Source organism: Lithobates pipiens, unplaced genomic scaffold (assembly GCF_037356315.1).
Source record: "Lithobates pipiens isolate NorthernLeopardFrog02 unplaced genomic scaffold, aLitPip1_a1.2 Scaffold_22, whole genome shotgun sequence".
Taxonomy (NCBI): domain Eukaryota; kingdom Metazoa; phylum Chordata; class Amphibia; order Anura; family Ranidae; genus Lithobates; species Lithobates pipiens.
This window is the reverse complement of record NW_027507784.1, coordinates 23,888,452-23,904,957: the sequence shown is the minus strand read 5'-3', so window position 1 is coordinate 23,904,957 and position 16,506 is coordinate 23,888,452. Positions and strand designations below refer to the sequence as shown.

Here is a 16,506-nt window from a genome sequence, read left to right as displayed (position 1 = left end):
GGGTGCTGGTGGGGCTGCATTTGATGGACGCTGGTGGGGCTGCATTTGATGGGCGCTGGTGAGGCTGTATTTGATGGGCGTTGGTGTGGCTGCATTTGATGGGCGCTGGTGGGGCTGCATTTGATGGGTGCTGATGGGGCTGCATTTGATGGGTGCTGCTGGAGCTGCATTTGATGGGCGCTGGTGGGGCTGCATTTGATGGGTGCTGGTGAGGCTGCATTTGATGGGCGCTGGTGAGGCTGCATTTGATGGGGGCTGGTGGGGCTGCATTTGATGGGCGCTGGTGAGGCTGCATTTGATGGGTGCTGGTGGAGCTGCATTTGATGGGTGCTTCATTAAAAAGGCAAGGTATACATTGGCAGGGGTGGATCCAGGGGCGGGACGGAAAAATTAGGTTTCACCTAGGGTGTCAAAAAGCCTTGTCCCAGCCCTGTGTTCAGGTTCCTTAGAGACCAATGGGATTCCTTCTACAAAATGGCTCCACACAAGTCACAAATAGGACATAGGCAATAAACAGAAAAGACAGCCACCAAAAGTGCAGTATCCGGGTTAGTAAGCTCAGCAAACCACACAGAACACACTTCATAAAATGCACTCCCATTTATTTAATAAAAAAACAAGTAATAAAATCTAGCATTTCACGTTATCCAATGAGTAATCCCACGCCAGGCTCAATCTCTACGCGTTACGCCACCATTGCACATGGCTTCATCTGGAGGGGCTCTATATTGTCACTTTTTAATTATCACTCTACCTTAGTAATGAGGCAGCGTGATCACATAATTTACTATTGATTCACTGTGGATGTGGGTAGTATTTCTATATATTGTTATCACTAGGTGGCAGCACTCTACTAGTTTTTTTTTACATGTACCTTCAGATGACGTACACTCACCATGACATCTCATTCCTTACTCCGAAAAACATGACAGAAATAGAAAAGAGACGTAACTTCCCACATCTACCTAACAGCTGAACTTTTAATTCTTCCATCAGCTCACCCCTCTTGCATTTTATTGTATTGTAATAATAGAACTATGATTTGCCCTGTCATACCAGTAAACCTCTTGTTGATAAACAGGTTTACTTAGCTCGGCGTTTATTGATGTCAGCGAGCAAAGGCTGCCTCTTCATCATCTGACAAGCTTTTTGTCTTAAAAGAGAAGTATGGGGATTTTATTTTTTTTTTTTAATCATACTTACTTAGGTAGATGCTGCATCGGTCCCCCCCCCCCATCGCTCGGTTCCCATGAGCTCCCCATTGATCTCTGCTCTGCCCCCTCCCCCACACTCCCTGGAGTGATTGGCTGGGGAGAGGGGTGGGTGCAGCCAGCTCTGGCTCTCAGTGGCTCGCTGAGAGGCTGAGTGGGGTGCCGGTCCAGTCATGTGGGCGGATCCTGACCATAAATATAGTCACAATCTTTTCTGAGCCTTGACCGGCTCTGTGACGTCAGCGGACTTCACCGTTGCCGCTGCTAATTGCAATCATGCCGTTAGTGGCGGCTCCCGAATGCATACGCCGGAGCCGCGATACGCGGAAGCCACTCCGAGATAGATGGCGGCGATGGAGGAGAAGAACAAGGGGCGCTTCGGGGGCTTCCATCTCAAGTAAGTTATTCATAATGAGCTAGTATGCTATGCATACTAGCTCATTATGCCTTTGCCTTACAGGGTGTGTGTGTTTTTTTTTTCCTGCCTTTACTTCCTCTTTAACCACTTGAGACCCGTGCTATAGCCAAATGACGGCTACAGCGCGGATCTCCTTTTCCGGGACTACGTCTATTGACGTAGTCCCGTGCACGAGCGGCCTGTGATCGGCGAGTCTATGAGACTCGCCTGATCACCGATCCGTGCAAGGGGTCGATCCCGACCCCTTATCACGTGATCAGCTGTCAGCCAATGACAGCTGATCATGTGATATAACGGAGCCGGTAATCGGCTATTATTCCTCCTCGCGCTGTCAGCGCAAGGAGAAAAAAAAAAGCCGATCACCGGCGGCCGTGATCGGGACATCAGTCCCGATCACGGCCAGCCCTGCAAGTGCCCACCTGCCCCCTGCCAGTGCCCACCTGCCCCCTGCCAGTGCCACATTAATAAAAAGTAAGTGCCCCCCGTCAGTGCCACCCAGCAGAGCCCATAGTGCCACCCAGCAGTGCCCACAGTGCCACCCAGCAGTGCCACCCAGCAGTGCCCACAGTGCCACCCAGCAGTGCCCACAATCTGCCTCAACAAAGGTGCTGCACCCCAGTGCCACATATCCGTGCCCATCAGTGTCATCTACCAGTGCCCAGCAGTGCCGCCCATCAGTGCCCAGCAGTGCCACCTATCAGAGCCACCTATCAGTGCCACCTATCAGTGCCCATCCATCAGAGCCCCCCATCCGTGCCATCTTATCTGTGCCCATCTTTGCCCATCAGTGCCGCCTTATCTGTGCCCATTGGTGCCGCCTTATCTGTGCCTATTAGTGCCGCCTTAGCTATGCCTATCAGTGCCCACCAGTGCAGCCTATCAGTGCCCACCAATGCAGCCTATCAGTGCCAACCAATGCAGCCCATCAGTGCCCACCAGTGCAGCCTATCAGTGCCGCCTCATCAGCGCACTTCAATGAAGGAGAAAAATTACCCGTTTGCAAAATTTTATAACAAACTATTAAACATGATTATTTTTTTTATTTTTTTTTTGCATCTTTTTTTGTTTGTTTAGCAAAAAATAAAACTCTGAGCTGTAATTAAATACCACCAAAAGAAAGCTCTATTTGTGGGAAAAAAATGATAAAAATGTCATTTGGGTACAGTGTTGTATGACCGCGCAATTGTCATTCAAAATGCATCAGCGCTGAAAGCTGAAAATTGGTCTGGGACTGAGGGGGGTTTAAGTGCCCAGTAAGCAAGTGGTTAAACTCAGGTCTCCAATATCCAATGATAGCATTGATAGCAGTCCGCAACAGCAAAATTTCACCTCTAGGACAACAGGGCAAGACCTCTCTAAAATCCAGGTGCTGTACTTTCCCCTCTTTTTTTGTGATGTCAATTGTCTTCGGTAACACTTTTAGTTATATCCTGCAGGCCTTCTTACTAATTTATTGATTCATGAGCAGCAGACTTGGTAGATCATGGTGAACTGAAAACACGCATTTACTGGCCATCGGGACTACAGGGAGCTTCCCGGTGGGCTGATGGCTCAGTGGGCTGGTTTTTATGCAGCGTCCAGCGGCAGTGGGACCGTGGCAGCAAAAAACGGCGGGGATTCGGGGAAGGTGGTCAGTGAGGAGGGCAGTTAGATATGAGAGCCTGGGAGGGAGAAGCACACACAACCCCCTCCCTGACCACCGAAGAAGCAAACAGGAGCGGGCGCAGCCACCCCGGCGCTCCCAGAACCTCGTTTCCTCCAACTCCTCTCTGCTCCAAGAACAGTGCGGCCCGGGCCAGAGACAGGCTGACTGGGGACCCAGAGGAATAGGACAGGCAGGAGGTGGAGGCTACCAAGGAGTCGCTGGAAGGAGCAGAACACGAGAGCACCCCCACGGATCAAGAGGGAGAATCAATGCTGTCGCTGCTGGCCATCAGGTACCTGGCAACCTACACATACATGCCCGCACACAGAGCCTGCGGGGGGGGGGGGGGGGGAGAAGAGGAGGGACTGCAGATAGGAACAGTGCTATGTGGTCTGTCTCAGCCCTCCCCTCTTTCTCAGCCCCCTCTTTCAGCCTCCCTCTTTCTCTCAGCCCCCCCTCTGTCTTCCAGCCCCCCCTCTGTCTCTCAGCCCCCTTCTGTCTTTTGGGAGGGAGCAGCATTTTATTCATTAAAAGTGGGCTGGTCTGGATGAAGTCCAGGGCCAAATTTTTGTCCCAGTCGAGCCCTGACTGAAAAACGTTTACAGCATAAGTTCCTGTAATATGCAGTTAGATGAGCCACATTACAGGATTCCCTTGTGGAAACACTGAAGGACACCAACCTTTTTGTTACTGTTCTGAACAAACTTTTTCATTATGTCATAAGATAAGATAATGTTACGCCAAGTAAATTGATACCCAACATGTCACGCTTTAAAATTGTGCCCGCTCGTGGAATGGCGACAAACTTTTACCCTTAAAAATCTCCATAGGCGACGTTTAAAAAATTCTGCAGGTTGCTTGTGTTAAGTTACAGAGGAGGTCATATGCGGGCGCTACTCATGTATGCGCTCGCTTCGGCATGCGAGCTCGGCGGGACAGTTTTAAATTATTATTTTTTTTGTACACTGTTCTTTAAAAAAAAAAAATTGTGTCACTTTTATTCCTATTACAAGGAATGTAAACATCCCTTATAATAGAAAAAAAAGAATGGCAGGACCTTTTAAATATGAGATCTGGGGGTCAAAAAGACCCCACATCTCATATTTACACTAAAATGCAATAAGAAATTTTTTGTCATTTAAAAAAAAAAATATATATATATATATATATCCCTTTACGAGCTATGGGCGGAAGTGGCGTTTTGACGTTGCTTCCGCCCTGCAATGATCTGGGGACGGGTGGGGGCCATCTTCCCCTCATTTAGGTACACTAGGAATCTTCTCCACTAGTGAACACTGGGGGGCACTAGGAATCTTTTCAGGAAGTCAGGAACAAAAGGAAGCATTGGGGGTACACTAGGAATCTTCTTCGCTAGAAAAAAATGGTGGTACATTTGTAATCTTCTCCACTAGGAAACACTGGGGGACACTAGAAATCTTCTCAGGAAGCCAGGGACACAAGAAGGCATTAGGGGTACATTTTGGATCTTCTCCTCTAAGAAACCTTGGGGTAAACTCAGAATTTTCTCTATTAGGAATATTTTTAGGAAACCGGGGGACGCAAGGATGCATTGTAGGTACGCTAGGAATCTTCTCCACTAGTGAACACTGGGGGGCACTATGAATCTTTTCAAGAAGTCAGGAACACAAAGAAGCATTGGGTGTACACTAGGGATCTTCTTCGCTAGAAAAAAATGGTGGTACATTTGTAATCTTCTCCACTAGGAAACACTGGGGGACACTAGAAATCTTCTCAGGAAGCCAGGGACACAAGGAAGCATTGGGTGTACACTAGGAATCTTCTTCGCTGGAATACACTGGGGGGGGGGGGGTACACTAGGAATCGTCTCCACTAAGAAACACTGGGGGACACTAGAAATATTCTCAGGAAGCCAGGGACACAAGGGGGCATTGAGGGTACACTAGGAATCTTCTCCACTAGGAAACACTGGGGGAAACTAGGAATCTTTTCAGGAAGTCAGGAACACAAGCAAGCATTGGGTGTACACTGGGAATCTTCTTCGCTAGAAAAAAATGGTGGTACATTTGTAATCTTCTCCACTAGGAAACACTGGGGGACACTAGAAATCTTCTCAGGAAGCCAAGGACATAAGGAGGCATTGGGGGTACACTAGGAAACGTTCCCACTAAGAAACACTGGGGGACACTAGAAATATTCTCAGGAAGCCAGGGGCACAAGGAGGCATTAGGGGGTACATTTGGGATTTTCTCCACTAAGAAACATTGGGGGTAAACTCAGAATCTTCTCTATTAGCAATATTTTTAGGAAACCAGGGACACAAGGAGGCATTGTAGGTACACTAGCAATCTTCTCTACTAGTGAACACTGGGGGGCACTAGGAATCTTTTCAGGAAGTCAGGAACACAAGGAAGCATTGGGGGTACACTAGGAATCTTCTTCGCTAGAAAAAAATGGTGGTACATTTGTAATCTTCTCCACTAGGAAACACTGGGGGACACTAGAAATCTTCTCAGGAAGCCAAGGACACAAGGAGGCATTGGGGGTACACTAGGAAACGTTCCCACTAAGAAACACTGGGGGACACTAAAAATATTCTCAGGAAGCCAGGGACACAAGGAGGCATTAGGGGGTACATTTTGGATCTTCTCCTCTAAGAAACCTTGGGGTAAACTCAGAATATTCTCTATGAGGAATATTTTTAGGAAACCAGGGACACAAGGAGGCATTGTAGGTACACTAGCAATCTTCTCCACTAGTGAACACTGGGGGGCACTATGAATCTTTTCAGGAAGTCAGGAACACAAGGAAGCATTGGGTGTACACTAGGAATCTTCTTCGCTGGAATACACTGGGGGTGGGGGGGGGTACACTAGGAATCGTCTCCACTAAGAAACACTGGGGGACACTAGAAATATTCTCAGGAAGCCAGGGACACAAGGGGGCATTGAGGGTACACTAGGAATCTTCTCCACTAGGAAACACTGGGGGAACCTAGGAATCCTTTCAGGAAGTCAGGGACACAAAATAAGGCATTGAGAGTACAGTAGGAAACACTGAGGAATCTTCTTGGAAACACTAAATTAATAATGAAAATAGAAAAGGTGAAATAACTACAAATATCCTGACCACCTCTCCACACCTCTTCACATGGTGCATTGTGCTGTCGATGTAGCAGTCCGTACACTACAATACACAGCCACTGTAATACACTGTGGGGTACACTAGAATCTTCTCCACAAGGAAGCACTGGGGCACTAGGATTGTTCTCAAGAAGCCAGGGACACAAGGAGGCACACTAGGAATCCTCTCCACTAAAAGAAAACACTGGGTAAAAACTAGGAATCTTCTCCTCTAGGATTCCTTTAAGGAAGCCAGGGACACAAGGAGGCATTGGGGTACACTAGGAATCTTCTCCACTAAGAAACACTGGCGGTACACCTGTAATCTTCTCTACTAGAAAACACTGGGGGACAATAAAAATGTTATCAGGAAGACAGGGACACAAGGAGGCATTGGGGATAAACTCTGAATCTTCTTTGCTAGAAAACACTGGGTAAAAACTAGGAATCTTCTCCACTAAAGATCTTTTTAGGAAGCCAGGGACACAAGGAGGCACTGGGGGTACACTAGGAATCTTCTTCACTAAGAAACACTGGCGGTACACCGGTAATCTTCTCTACTAAGAAACACTGGGGAACACTAGAAATGTTCTCAGGAAGACAGGGACACAAGGAGGCATTGGGGATACACTCATAATCTTCTTTGCTAGAAAACACTGGGGGTACACTTAGAATCTTCTCCACTAGGAATCTTTTTAGGAAGCCAGGGACACAAGGAGGCATTGGGGTGCACTAGAAATCTTCTCCACTAGGAAACACTGGGGGGACATTTAGAAATCACTGGGGGACACTAGAAATCTTTTCTGGAAGCCAGGGACACAAGCAGACATTGGTGGCATGCTCAGGATCTTCTCCACTAAGAAACAATGGGGGTACACTCAGAATCTTCTCTACTAGGAATCTTTTTAGGAAATCAGTGACTAAAGGAGACATCGGGGGTAAACTAGGAATCCTCTTCACTAGGAAACACTGGGGGGCACTAGAAATATTTTTAGGAAGCCAGGGACAGAGGAGGGCATTGGGGATATGCTAGGAATCTTCTTCCCTAAGAAACAGTGGGGGTACACTCAGAATCTTCTCTACTAGGAATCTTTTTAGGAAATCAGTGACTAAAGGAGACATTGGGGGTATACGAGGAATCCTCTTCACTAGGAAACACTGGGGGGCACTAGACATATTTTTAGGAAGCCATGGACACGAGGGGGCATTTGGGGTACACTAGGAATCCTCTCCACCAAGAAACACTGGTGGGCACTAGGAATCTTTTCAGGAAGTCAGGGACACAAGGAGGCATTGAGGGTACACTAGGAATCTTCTTCAGTAGGAAACACTGAGGAATCTTCCTGAAAACACAAAATCATTCATGAAAATTGAAAAGGTTATATAACTCCAAATATCCTGGCCACCTCTCCAGACCTCCCGGCACATGATGCCCTGTGCTGCTGATGTATCAGGCTGTACACTGCTGGCAAGTGCTCAACGGTCAGCGTGACCAATGGGAATTCCTTCTTTCTTCTAGGACACCTTACCAAAAGAAGAAGCTTCAAATGTGCTTCTTTTTGGTCAGCACGGTCATGTGAGGGCTTACCATTGCAAGCATTTAGATAGACACTTATACCATAGACATCATAGCCACTATGGCCAGCAGGGTCTGAAGGTGTGGTCAACTCTTCAAAAGCTGCCAAGATATTGCACCCATCCTTAATGATGGGCCACTGACGCAGTGAAAAAATTCCAGTTCTCCAGAGCCTGCCATCATACTGAAATACCACAGGTAACAATGGATGGCATGTTGTTGTTGGTGCAGCCCTTGAAGCATGGTTAGCATTGATTGACAGCTTGTGGGGGGGGGGGGGGAGGGGCATTGATCAGGCAGTTGGCAGACAGCTTGAAAAAAACGCATTCTTTTTTACATTTTGTTATAATAATTATCCCCCAAAAATATATAAAAAAACATTTTTTTCCTCAGTTTAGGCCGATACGTATTCTTCTACATATTTTTGGTAAAAAAAATCGCAATAAGCGATTATTGAATGGTTTGCGCAAAAGTTATAGCGTCTACAAAATAGAGGATAGTTTATGGCATTTTTATTAATAGTTATTTTTTTACTATTAAAGGCGGCGATCTGCGATTTTTATCATGACTGCGACATTATGGCGGACACATCGGACGTTTTTGACACATTTTTGGGACCATTGTCATTTATACAGCAATCAGTGCTATACAAATGCACTGATTCCTGTGTAAATCACACTGGCAGTGAAGTGGTTAACCACTAGGGGGCAGTTAAGGGGTTAAGTGAGCCCTGGGGAGTGTTTCTAACGATGGGGGGTGTGGCTACGTGTGCCACGTCACTAATCTCTGCTCCCGATCACAGGGAGCAGAGATCAGTGACACTGTCACTAGGCAGAAAGGGGAGATGCTTGTTTACATTAGCAGCTCCCCGTTCTTCCTCTCCGTGAGACGATCGCGGGTATCGATAAGCCCGATGAGGCATACACATGATCGGAATATACGAAGAAAAGCTTCCGACAGACTTTTTCTGTCGGACATTCCGCTCGTGTGTACGCGGCATTACACAAAAAGGTAGTCCTAAAATGTCTGTGGATCTCTGAACTGTGAACACAAGGGGTACACTCACCACACCTCTTGTCTGTGTACTATGTTTGGGGTAAAAAGGGCAATCTATAGTGTATGTATTTAGAAGCATTGATAGTGTCGCTGTCCTTACAGCCCTGGGTCCAGAACTGAGTGGTAGCGGGAGAGTCACTGACTATTGACCTGCATGTATTGCCCAAGGGGTATGCCCAGGCACATGCGGCACATCCTGTGCGCATGTCTATGATAGTAGTGTAGAACAACAAAGCACAATATAGCACAGGAAAGCAACAACCAACTCTCTATACTCCCACAATGTCAGCTCTCCCTAAATGAGTCCAACACACACTGACAAATGGCTGCTAGGGACCCACATTTTTATAGTAGGGGGGCTGACACATAACAAAGCCCCGATGATTGGCCCTCCTAAGCAGACTGACTTAAGTTCAACGTTTTAAGAGTATGCAGAAGAAAAAGGTTGAAGCAGAATTTTTTCTGCTAGAACTGGTTTCTGTTTGAATGGTTTGTTTTCTAGTTAATGCCATCACCCACCATGACAATACACAGGACCATGATATTGCCTGATAATATAAATGCTTGCTTATATTTATGAAAGATAAGAGAAGGTCAGATAGAACAGGTCTGTTCACATTTTTTAAATGCAGCTGAAGACGGGGCTTCTAGTGATATCCCTGTTCATTCATATGTAAGGGAGCAAAGGAGAGGAACATCATGGAGGGCATTACATATCTCATTGGCTTTCTAATCCTGCCAGGTAAGTGATAATTCCTTTCTGCTACATATATAGGATTGTCTAAATAGTAGCATTTTCCTTCTTCAAACTTCCATTACTACTAATCCTTGTACATTAAAAAAGATCATGTAGTGCTGCAGTCTCTCTTTATCCACATGCTGATCTTTTGGAAAAAGGATTATTAATTCCAGAAAGACTTGCCGTATGATGCGGTATGACTTTGAGATGATGAAAGGAATTAAGAGTTATATCCCCTGACAGTCTCCTCTATATCTCTGGACTCAGTTGGTGAGTTCTCTGGTCTGTGCTCCTGTTATGCCCATTATGTCGGGTTCACGCCATCCCTACAGTGAATTCCCTGGTCTGTATACCTGCTGTGCCCATCATGAAGGCTTCCCATTATCCCTACACTGAGTTTCCTGGTCTGCACACGTGCTGTGCCCATCATGAAGGCTTCCCATTATCCCTACACTGAGTTTCCTGGTCTGCACATGTGCTGTGCCCATCATGAAGGCTTCCCATTATCCCTACACTGAGTTCCCTGGTCTGCACACCTGATGTTCCCATTATGAGGAGTTCCCACCATCTTTTGCACTGAGTTTCTTGGTCTGAACACCTGCTGTGCCCATTATCAGTGGGTCCCACCACATCTGTGCTGAATTCCCAGGTCCACACATCTTTCTTCATCATTATGAAGAGTTCCCAACATCCATGTACTGAGTTCTTGGGTCATCACACTTAGTGTTTCCATTACGAGGTACTGCTACCATCCGTGCACCGCATTCCCAAGTCTACGCACCTGCTGTGCCCATTAGGAGGAGTTGCAACCATCTTTGCACTTCATTCCTGGGTGTGTACACCTGCTGTGCCCATTGTGAAGGATATACACCATTTACTACCATCTCCATGCTTATTTCCCAGGTCTGAATATTTGCTGTGCCCATCGTGAAGGGTTCCCACCATTTCCTACAATCTCCATGCTTATTTCCCTGGTCTGCATACCCGCTGTGCCCACTGAACATTTTTGTAGCTCCAACATATTTTGGAGTTCTGTACAGATTTCTGTACTCTAAGCCGGTCATATGAGTTTCCTAATTTTATCTACTGTAAAACTTGCACACAGAAAGTGAAGAAAGAAATCCAATTATGCTATCAGTATGATTCTGTATTGGGAAAAGAAACTAAAACAAGTTAGAGAAAACTTTCAAACTTCTTGCCTTTTAAAGGCGTAACAATGGAAAATCCGAAACCACCCCCCTCTCATATCTCCAGAAGATGATCGTATCATAAATTCCATTCTAGACACTTGTCCGGAAATAGATGATTTCTTAAACGCTTGTATTACTACAAACCTGAAAAAGAAATCCAGATTCTACCCATAAGAAAACACTGTAGTAACCCAGTAAAAATCACTTTGGTAAACACTGACATAGTGGACAGAAGGGCAGACAGGTATGTACTATATTCTTTGGTTCAATATTGAGTTGGCCCACCCTTTGCAGCTATAACAACTCTTCTGGGAAGGCCGTCCACAAGGTTTAGGAGGGTGTCTATGGGAATGTTTGACCATTCTTCCAGAAGAGCATTTGTGAGGTCAGGCACTGATGTTGGAGAGAAGGCCTGGCTCGCAGTCTGCACTCTATATCATCCCAAAGGTGTTCTATCGGGTGCAGGCTAGTCAAGTTCCTCCTCCCCAAATGTACTCATCCATGTCTTTATGGACCTTGCTTTGTGCACCGGTGGGCAGTCATGTTGAAACAGGAAGGGGCCGCCCCCAAACTGTTCCCACAAAGTTGGGAGCATGAAATTATCCAAAATGTCTTGGTATGCTGACGCCTTAAGCATTCCCTTCTCTGGAACTAAGGGGTCAAACTCATCCCCTGAAAAACAACCCCCCCACACCATAATCCCCCTTCCCCCCACACCAAAATCACCCCTCCAACAAATGATTTGGACCAGTGTACAAAGCAAGGTCCATAAAGACAAGGATGAGCGAGTTTGGGGTGGAGGAACTTGACTGGCCTGACCTCAACCCGATAGAACACCTTTGCGATGAATTGCAGAGACTGTCTTAGACACCCTCCTAAACCTTGTGGACGGCCTTCCCAGAAGAGTTGAAGCTGCTATAGCTGCAAAGGGTGGGCCAACTCAATATTGAACCCTACGGGCTAATGGATATTTTTTAGATAGGGAACTTCTATCCTCATATTGGTTAGTGGTTCCAAATTAATAATAACTACTGCAGTAGGGAACAGACACAAAAGATACGCTCAGCATCTTTCTAAATATTTGTTATTCTTTATTATGATGCATTTGAAGGTTTTTATACACATGATTATGTAGGTATCACATTAATATTACAATTGTACGTTTATGGTAAAAAGGGGCGTTACATAGGCAGGGTAATTCTAATCAGGACTTGAAAGAATGCAAAACATGTACTGAAAACATTATTAGTGCCGTGTGCACAGTGAAGGCATCGTGCAATACATATAAAATAGAATACAATTATATACAGAACCTACAAATTTCCATTACAACTGGGAGTTCATGTGCATGTAAAGGAAGGTGCCTCAATACTTTTGGTAATATAGTGTAGTAACTCAAGGCAGAGATAACTATTTAAAAAAAAAAAAATTCTATATGATAAAAAAAAACAACAACAAACAAAAAAACTATTTAAAAGAATATATTTTATTTATGGCCCCTAAAATTAGCAAAATAGAGGAACTTCTTAAACCTAAAACCAAAAATGTAATATATTGCAGCTTACCAATCATTGGATGTGGTGGCTGCATTTGTTTTCTTTTTTTTAGGCTTTTTCAACCTCTGTTTTTACCTGCTGATCTGGACAATAACAAACCTCCAGTATTAGTGAGACTCCACTCTGGAGGAATAAGCACAGGTGGCACCTTTGGACAGCAGCCTTGTCAGTCTGGGAGGGGTGTGGAGTGTTAGAAGTATTAGCATATTTATTTACAGTGACAAATTGAAGTTGAACTGCAGCTCACACTGTAGGCCTCTTTCAAATATCTGTTTGCGGATGAAATACGGACATACATGCATTCCTATGGGATAGCAGGTGTCTGCGGATGAACATCTGCAGACGGAGGAAAATCCTATTTTTCTATCCGTCTGCAGAGCGGATCAGATGAACACGGGCAGACGGTCCGTGCTCATCGGATCCCCCATAGAGGAGAGCAGAGATCTGACAGGGCGGTCCCTGCACAGTGTGCCGGGACCGCCCTGTCATCCGCCAGCTCAGCGGGCATAAACAGAGCGATCCCTGCTGAGCAATCGGATCATCACGGGGCAGATCATTATGGATCCGTCCCGTGTGAAAGGGCCTTAGGCCTCATGCACATGATAATAATAATAATAATAATAATAATAATAATAATATTAATAATAATAATAATGTTATAAAAACACCAGTAGCTTTGCAGTGTTTTTCAAAGTTTTTTCAATAAAGTTTTTTTTAAGCGTTTTTCAGCATTAGCATTTTTTTTTTTTCAATGGGATCAAAAACATTAAAAAACGCTGGTGAACCACATTTTTGAGCGTTTATCTGCTTTTTTTTTTTAGCAATTTTTGACGTTAGAGCGTTTTTACAGCATGAAAAACTCCCCTCAGAACCCACTAGTTTCATTTTGGGGTTTTTATACAGCCAAAAAACGCCCCAGCCAAAAACAGCTGATAACCCCCTATGGGGGGTTATTTATGAAAGGCAAATCCACTTTCCACTACAAGTGCACTTGTAAGTGCATTAGCTGTAGATCCGAGGGGGACCTGCAAGGAAAGTAAAAAAACAGCATTTTAGCTTGTACATGATTGGATGATAAAATCAGCAGAGCTTCCCCTCATTTCAGATCTTCCCTTTAAATTTAGAGCGACTGCATTTCCAAGCGCGCTTGCAGTGCAAAGTGAGTTTGCCTTTCGTAAATAACCCCCAATGTGTGCATGGACACATATAAGTTACAGCAAATATTTTTTTCGGGGATAAAGGTTTTAAATAAATAAATAAATGTTGGTCATTTTAACCCCATTTCAGTGGTATATTGTCCGCCTCCTTGCTGAAATTACAAGAGAGCTTTTCTGTTGAAAAGCAACATAGTTATTGGCTGGATTACCAGATGAAATGATGAAAGACAGTCAAAAAGAGAAAACAAATGCAGCCTTCACAACTAATGATCGGTAATCTGCAATATAATAAATGTTTGCTGTTGGGTTTTTATACCACTTTAACTAACTTTCACTATTTCAGTTGTAGATTCCAATCCCAAAATATGAAAATTAATTTGAGAAAAATGCTTTGTCCTTTGAATCAATGCGTATAGACTTGTTCAAGACAAACATAAAATAATCTATTATTATTACTCATAAAATGCAAAACAATAAAAAAACAAAAAACAAAATAAAAAACCTCCTAATGGCCATTTGTTCTGCATAGTCATAGTTTTCAAATCACCTTAACCACTTGCCGACCAGCCGCCGTCATTATACTGCTGCAGGTCGGCACGATCCCACCAACCGCTGTACGCCGGCTTCTTTAAAGAGGAGGGCTGGTTTTAAAAAAAAAAACACTGTAGCTGCTGACTTTTAATAAGCACACTTACCTGTCCAGGGCGCCCGCGATGTCGGCCGCCCGAGGCTGACCCGTCTCTCGGCTCTCGGGTCCTGGCGCCGCCATTTTGGCTAAGGGAAACAGGCACTGGCCGTTTCCTACTGCGCATGCGTGAGTCGTGCAGCGCTTTGTGAATGGGGGGGGGGGGGTTGTATTCTGGGACACACAGTTCCCAGAACACAGCGCGACCCATTACCCAGAAGACGCCACACGGAGGAGAGGAGATAGAAGATCTCCGCGGAGGAGGAAGAGGCAGATTAGGACGATGTGCCTAGAAACAGGCATTTCTGGTAAGTTAAAAAAAATAATATTTTTTCATTTTTTTTTTTCTTATTTTTTTCAAATTGTTAATGTATTTTTTTTTTCAGGGTGGCCCTCCACTTTAAGCGCCCAATGCGCTGCGGGGGTGCCGATGACAGTGACCGGCAGTCACGATGACCGCCGGCCATGAGCAATCGCGGACACGAGAGGCAGAACAGGGACGTGTGTGTTTGAACACACAAATCCCTGTTCTGTGAGGAGAGAAGATGCAGATCGTGAGTTCCTAATAACTAGGAACCACTATCTGTCATTTCCTATAGTCAGTCCCCTCCCCCTACAGTTAGAACACACAATCAGGGAACACAGTTAACCCCTTGATCGCCCCCTAGTTTTAACCCCTTCCCTGCCAGCGACATTTATACAGTAATCAGTACATTTTGATAGCACTGATCGCTGTATAATTGTCAATCGTCCCAAAAATGTGTCAAAAGTATCCGATGTGTCCGCCATAACGTCACAGTCACAATAAAAATCGCAGACCGCTGCCATTACTAGTAAAAAAAAAAAAGAAATAATAAAAATGCGATAAATCTATCTATTTTGTAGACGCTATAACTTTTGCGAAAACCAATCAATATACGCTTATTCTGATTTTTATTACCAAAAATATGTAGAAGAATACATATTGGCCTAAACTGAGGGAAAAATTTGTTTTTTAAAAAAAAATAAAAAAAAAATAATTGGGGATATTTATTATAGCAAAAAGTACAAAATATTGTGTTTTTTTTTTTCAAAATTGTCAGTCTTTTTTTGTTTATAGCGCAAAAAGAATAAAAACCGCAGAGGTGATCAAATACCACCAAAAGAAAGCTCTATTTGTGGGAAAAAAAAGGACAATACAACGTCGCACGACCGTTTAATTGTCAGTTAAAGTGACGCAGTGCCGTATCGCAAAAAATGGCCTGGTCATTGAGCAGCCAACTCTTCCGGGGCTGAAGTGGTTAAACTGGTGTAGATACCAGTTTATACACATTTTTTTTTTTTTTAAATCTGTTTATTAATTTTAATAACATTCAAACAGAAAAAAAACAAAATACAAACATACACAGGTCATGACAGAGTAGACTTGCCAGGGTACCTACATAGGTGCAATTATAGGGCAGACACTGATACGAGTTAAAACAGGGAGCACAAAACTTCACCATGGCCGCAGCCGGTTTACCTTCCTGGGTATTAGGACACCGTGGGGCTAAAGCATGTGTTCCAGGAGCAGATAGTGCGTGCACAGTTGCACATTTCTATTTGTTGACCAGAAATTCAGGTTAAGAAGGAGTTAAGTCTGAGGCTGTGGAGGAATCTGCCAGCCATTTGGACCAAACCTTATCATATTTTTGAGGGCAACCCCTATTGGCATAACAATCCTTATATAGAGGCAGACTATGGTTGACTAGGTGTTTCCAGAGAGAGATAGGAGGAGGAGTGGGCTTACGCCAACTAAGGGCTATGGCCTTTCGGGCGTAAAAAAGAAGTAGCCCGACCAGAGTGTGGCTTGCCACAGTGGGGATTATGTGCTCTATCAGGCCCAGCATACATATCGCCATGGAGGGTTGGATAGAAATGGTGGTGACCTGCTCGATGACCTGTAATATCTCTTTCCAGTAATCAGCAATGGCCGGGCAGGTCCAAAAAATATGAGTGAAATCACCCGGTACTGTTCCACAGCGCCAGCAGCCAGGGGGGGAGGCGGGGTTCATCATGTGCAGTCTGTGTGGTGTAAAATATGCACGATGGACCATCTTGAACTGTATCAGTCGGTCTCTCAAGGAGACCAGAGATCTGAAGGGGAAATCCCACAAGTCGTCCCAATCGTCATTGTCAAAGTCGGGGATGTCA

General features: G+C 44.8%; 1 protein-coding gene across 2 annotated transcripts in view; it reads left to right on the top strand.

Annotated features, from left to right (window-relative positions):
* Positions 1-1,490: 1,490 nt before the first annotated feature.
* The window catches only part of LOC143923421 (serine protease 33-like), a 31,278-nt gene continuing 16,262 nt past the window's right edge, over positions 1,491-16,506 (top strand). Inside the window, exon 1 of one of the 2 annotated variants that reach the window (XM_077447081.1) lies at positions 1,491-1,608. In XM_077447081.1, the coding sequence (XP_077303207.1) occupies position 1,608 (1 nt within the window). In that variant the 5' untranslated portion in view covers positions 1,491-1,607. Of the gene's footprint in view, positions 1,609-9,600; positions 9,750-16,506 lie in introns of those variants that run through there. The other variant, XM_077447080.1, reaches the window with a different exon arrangement.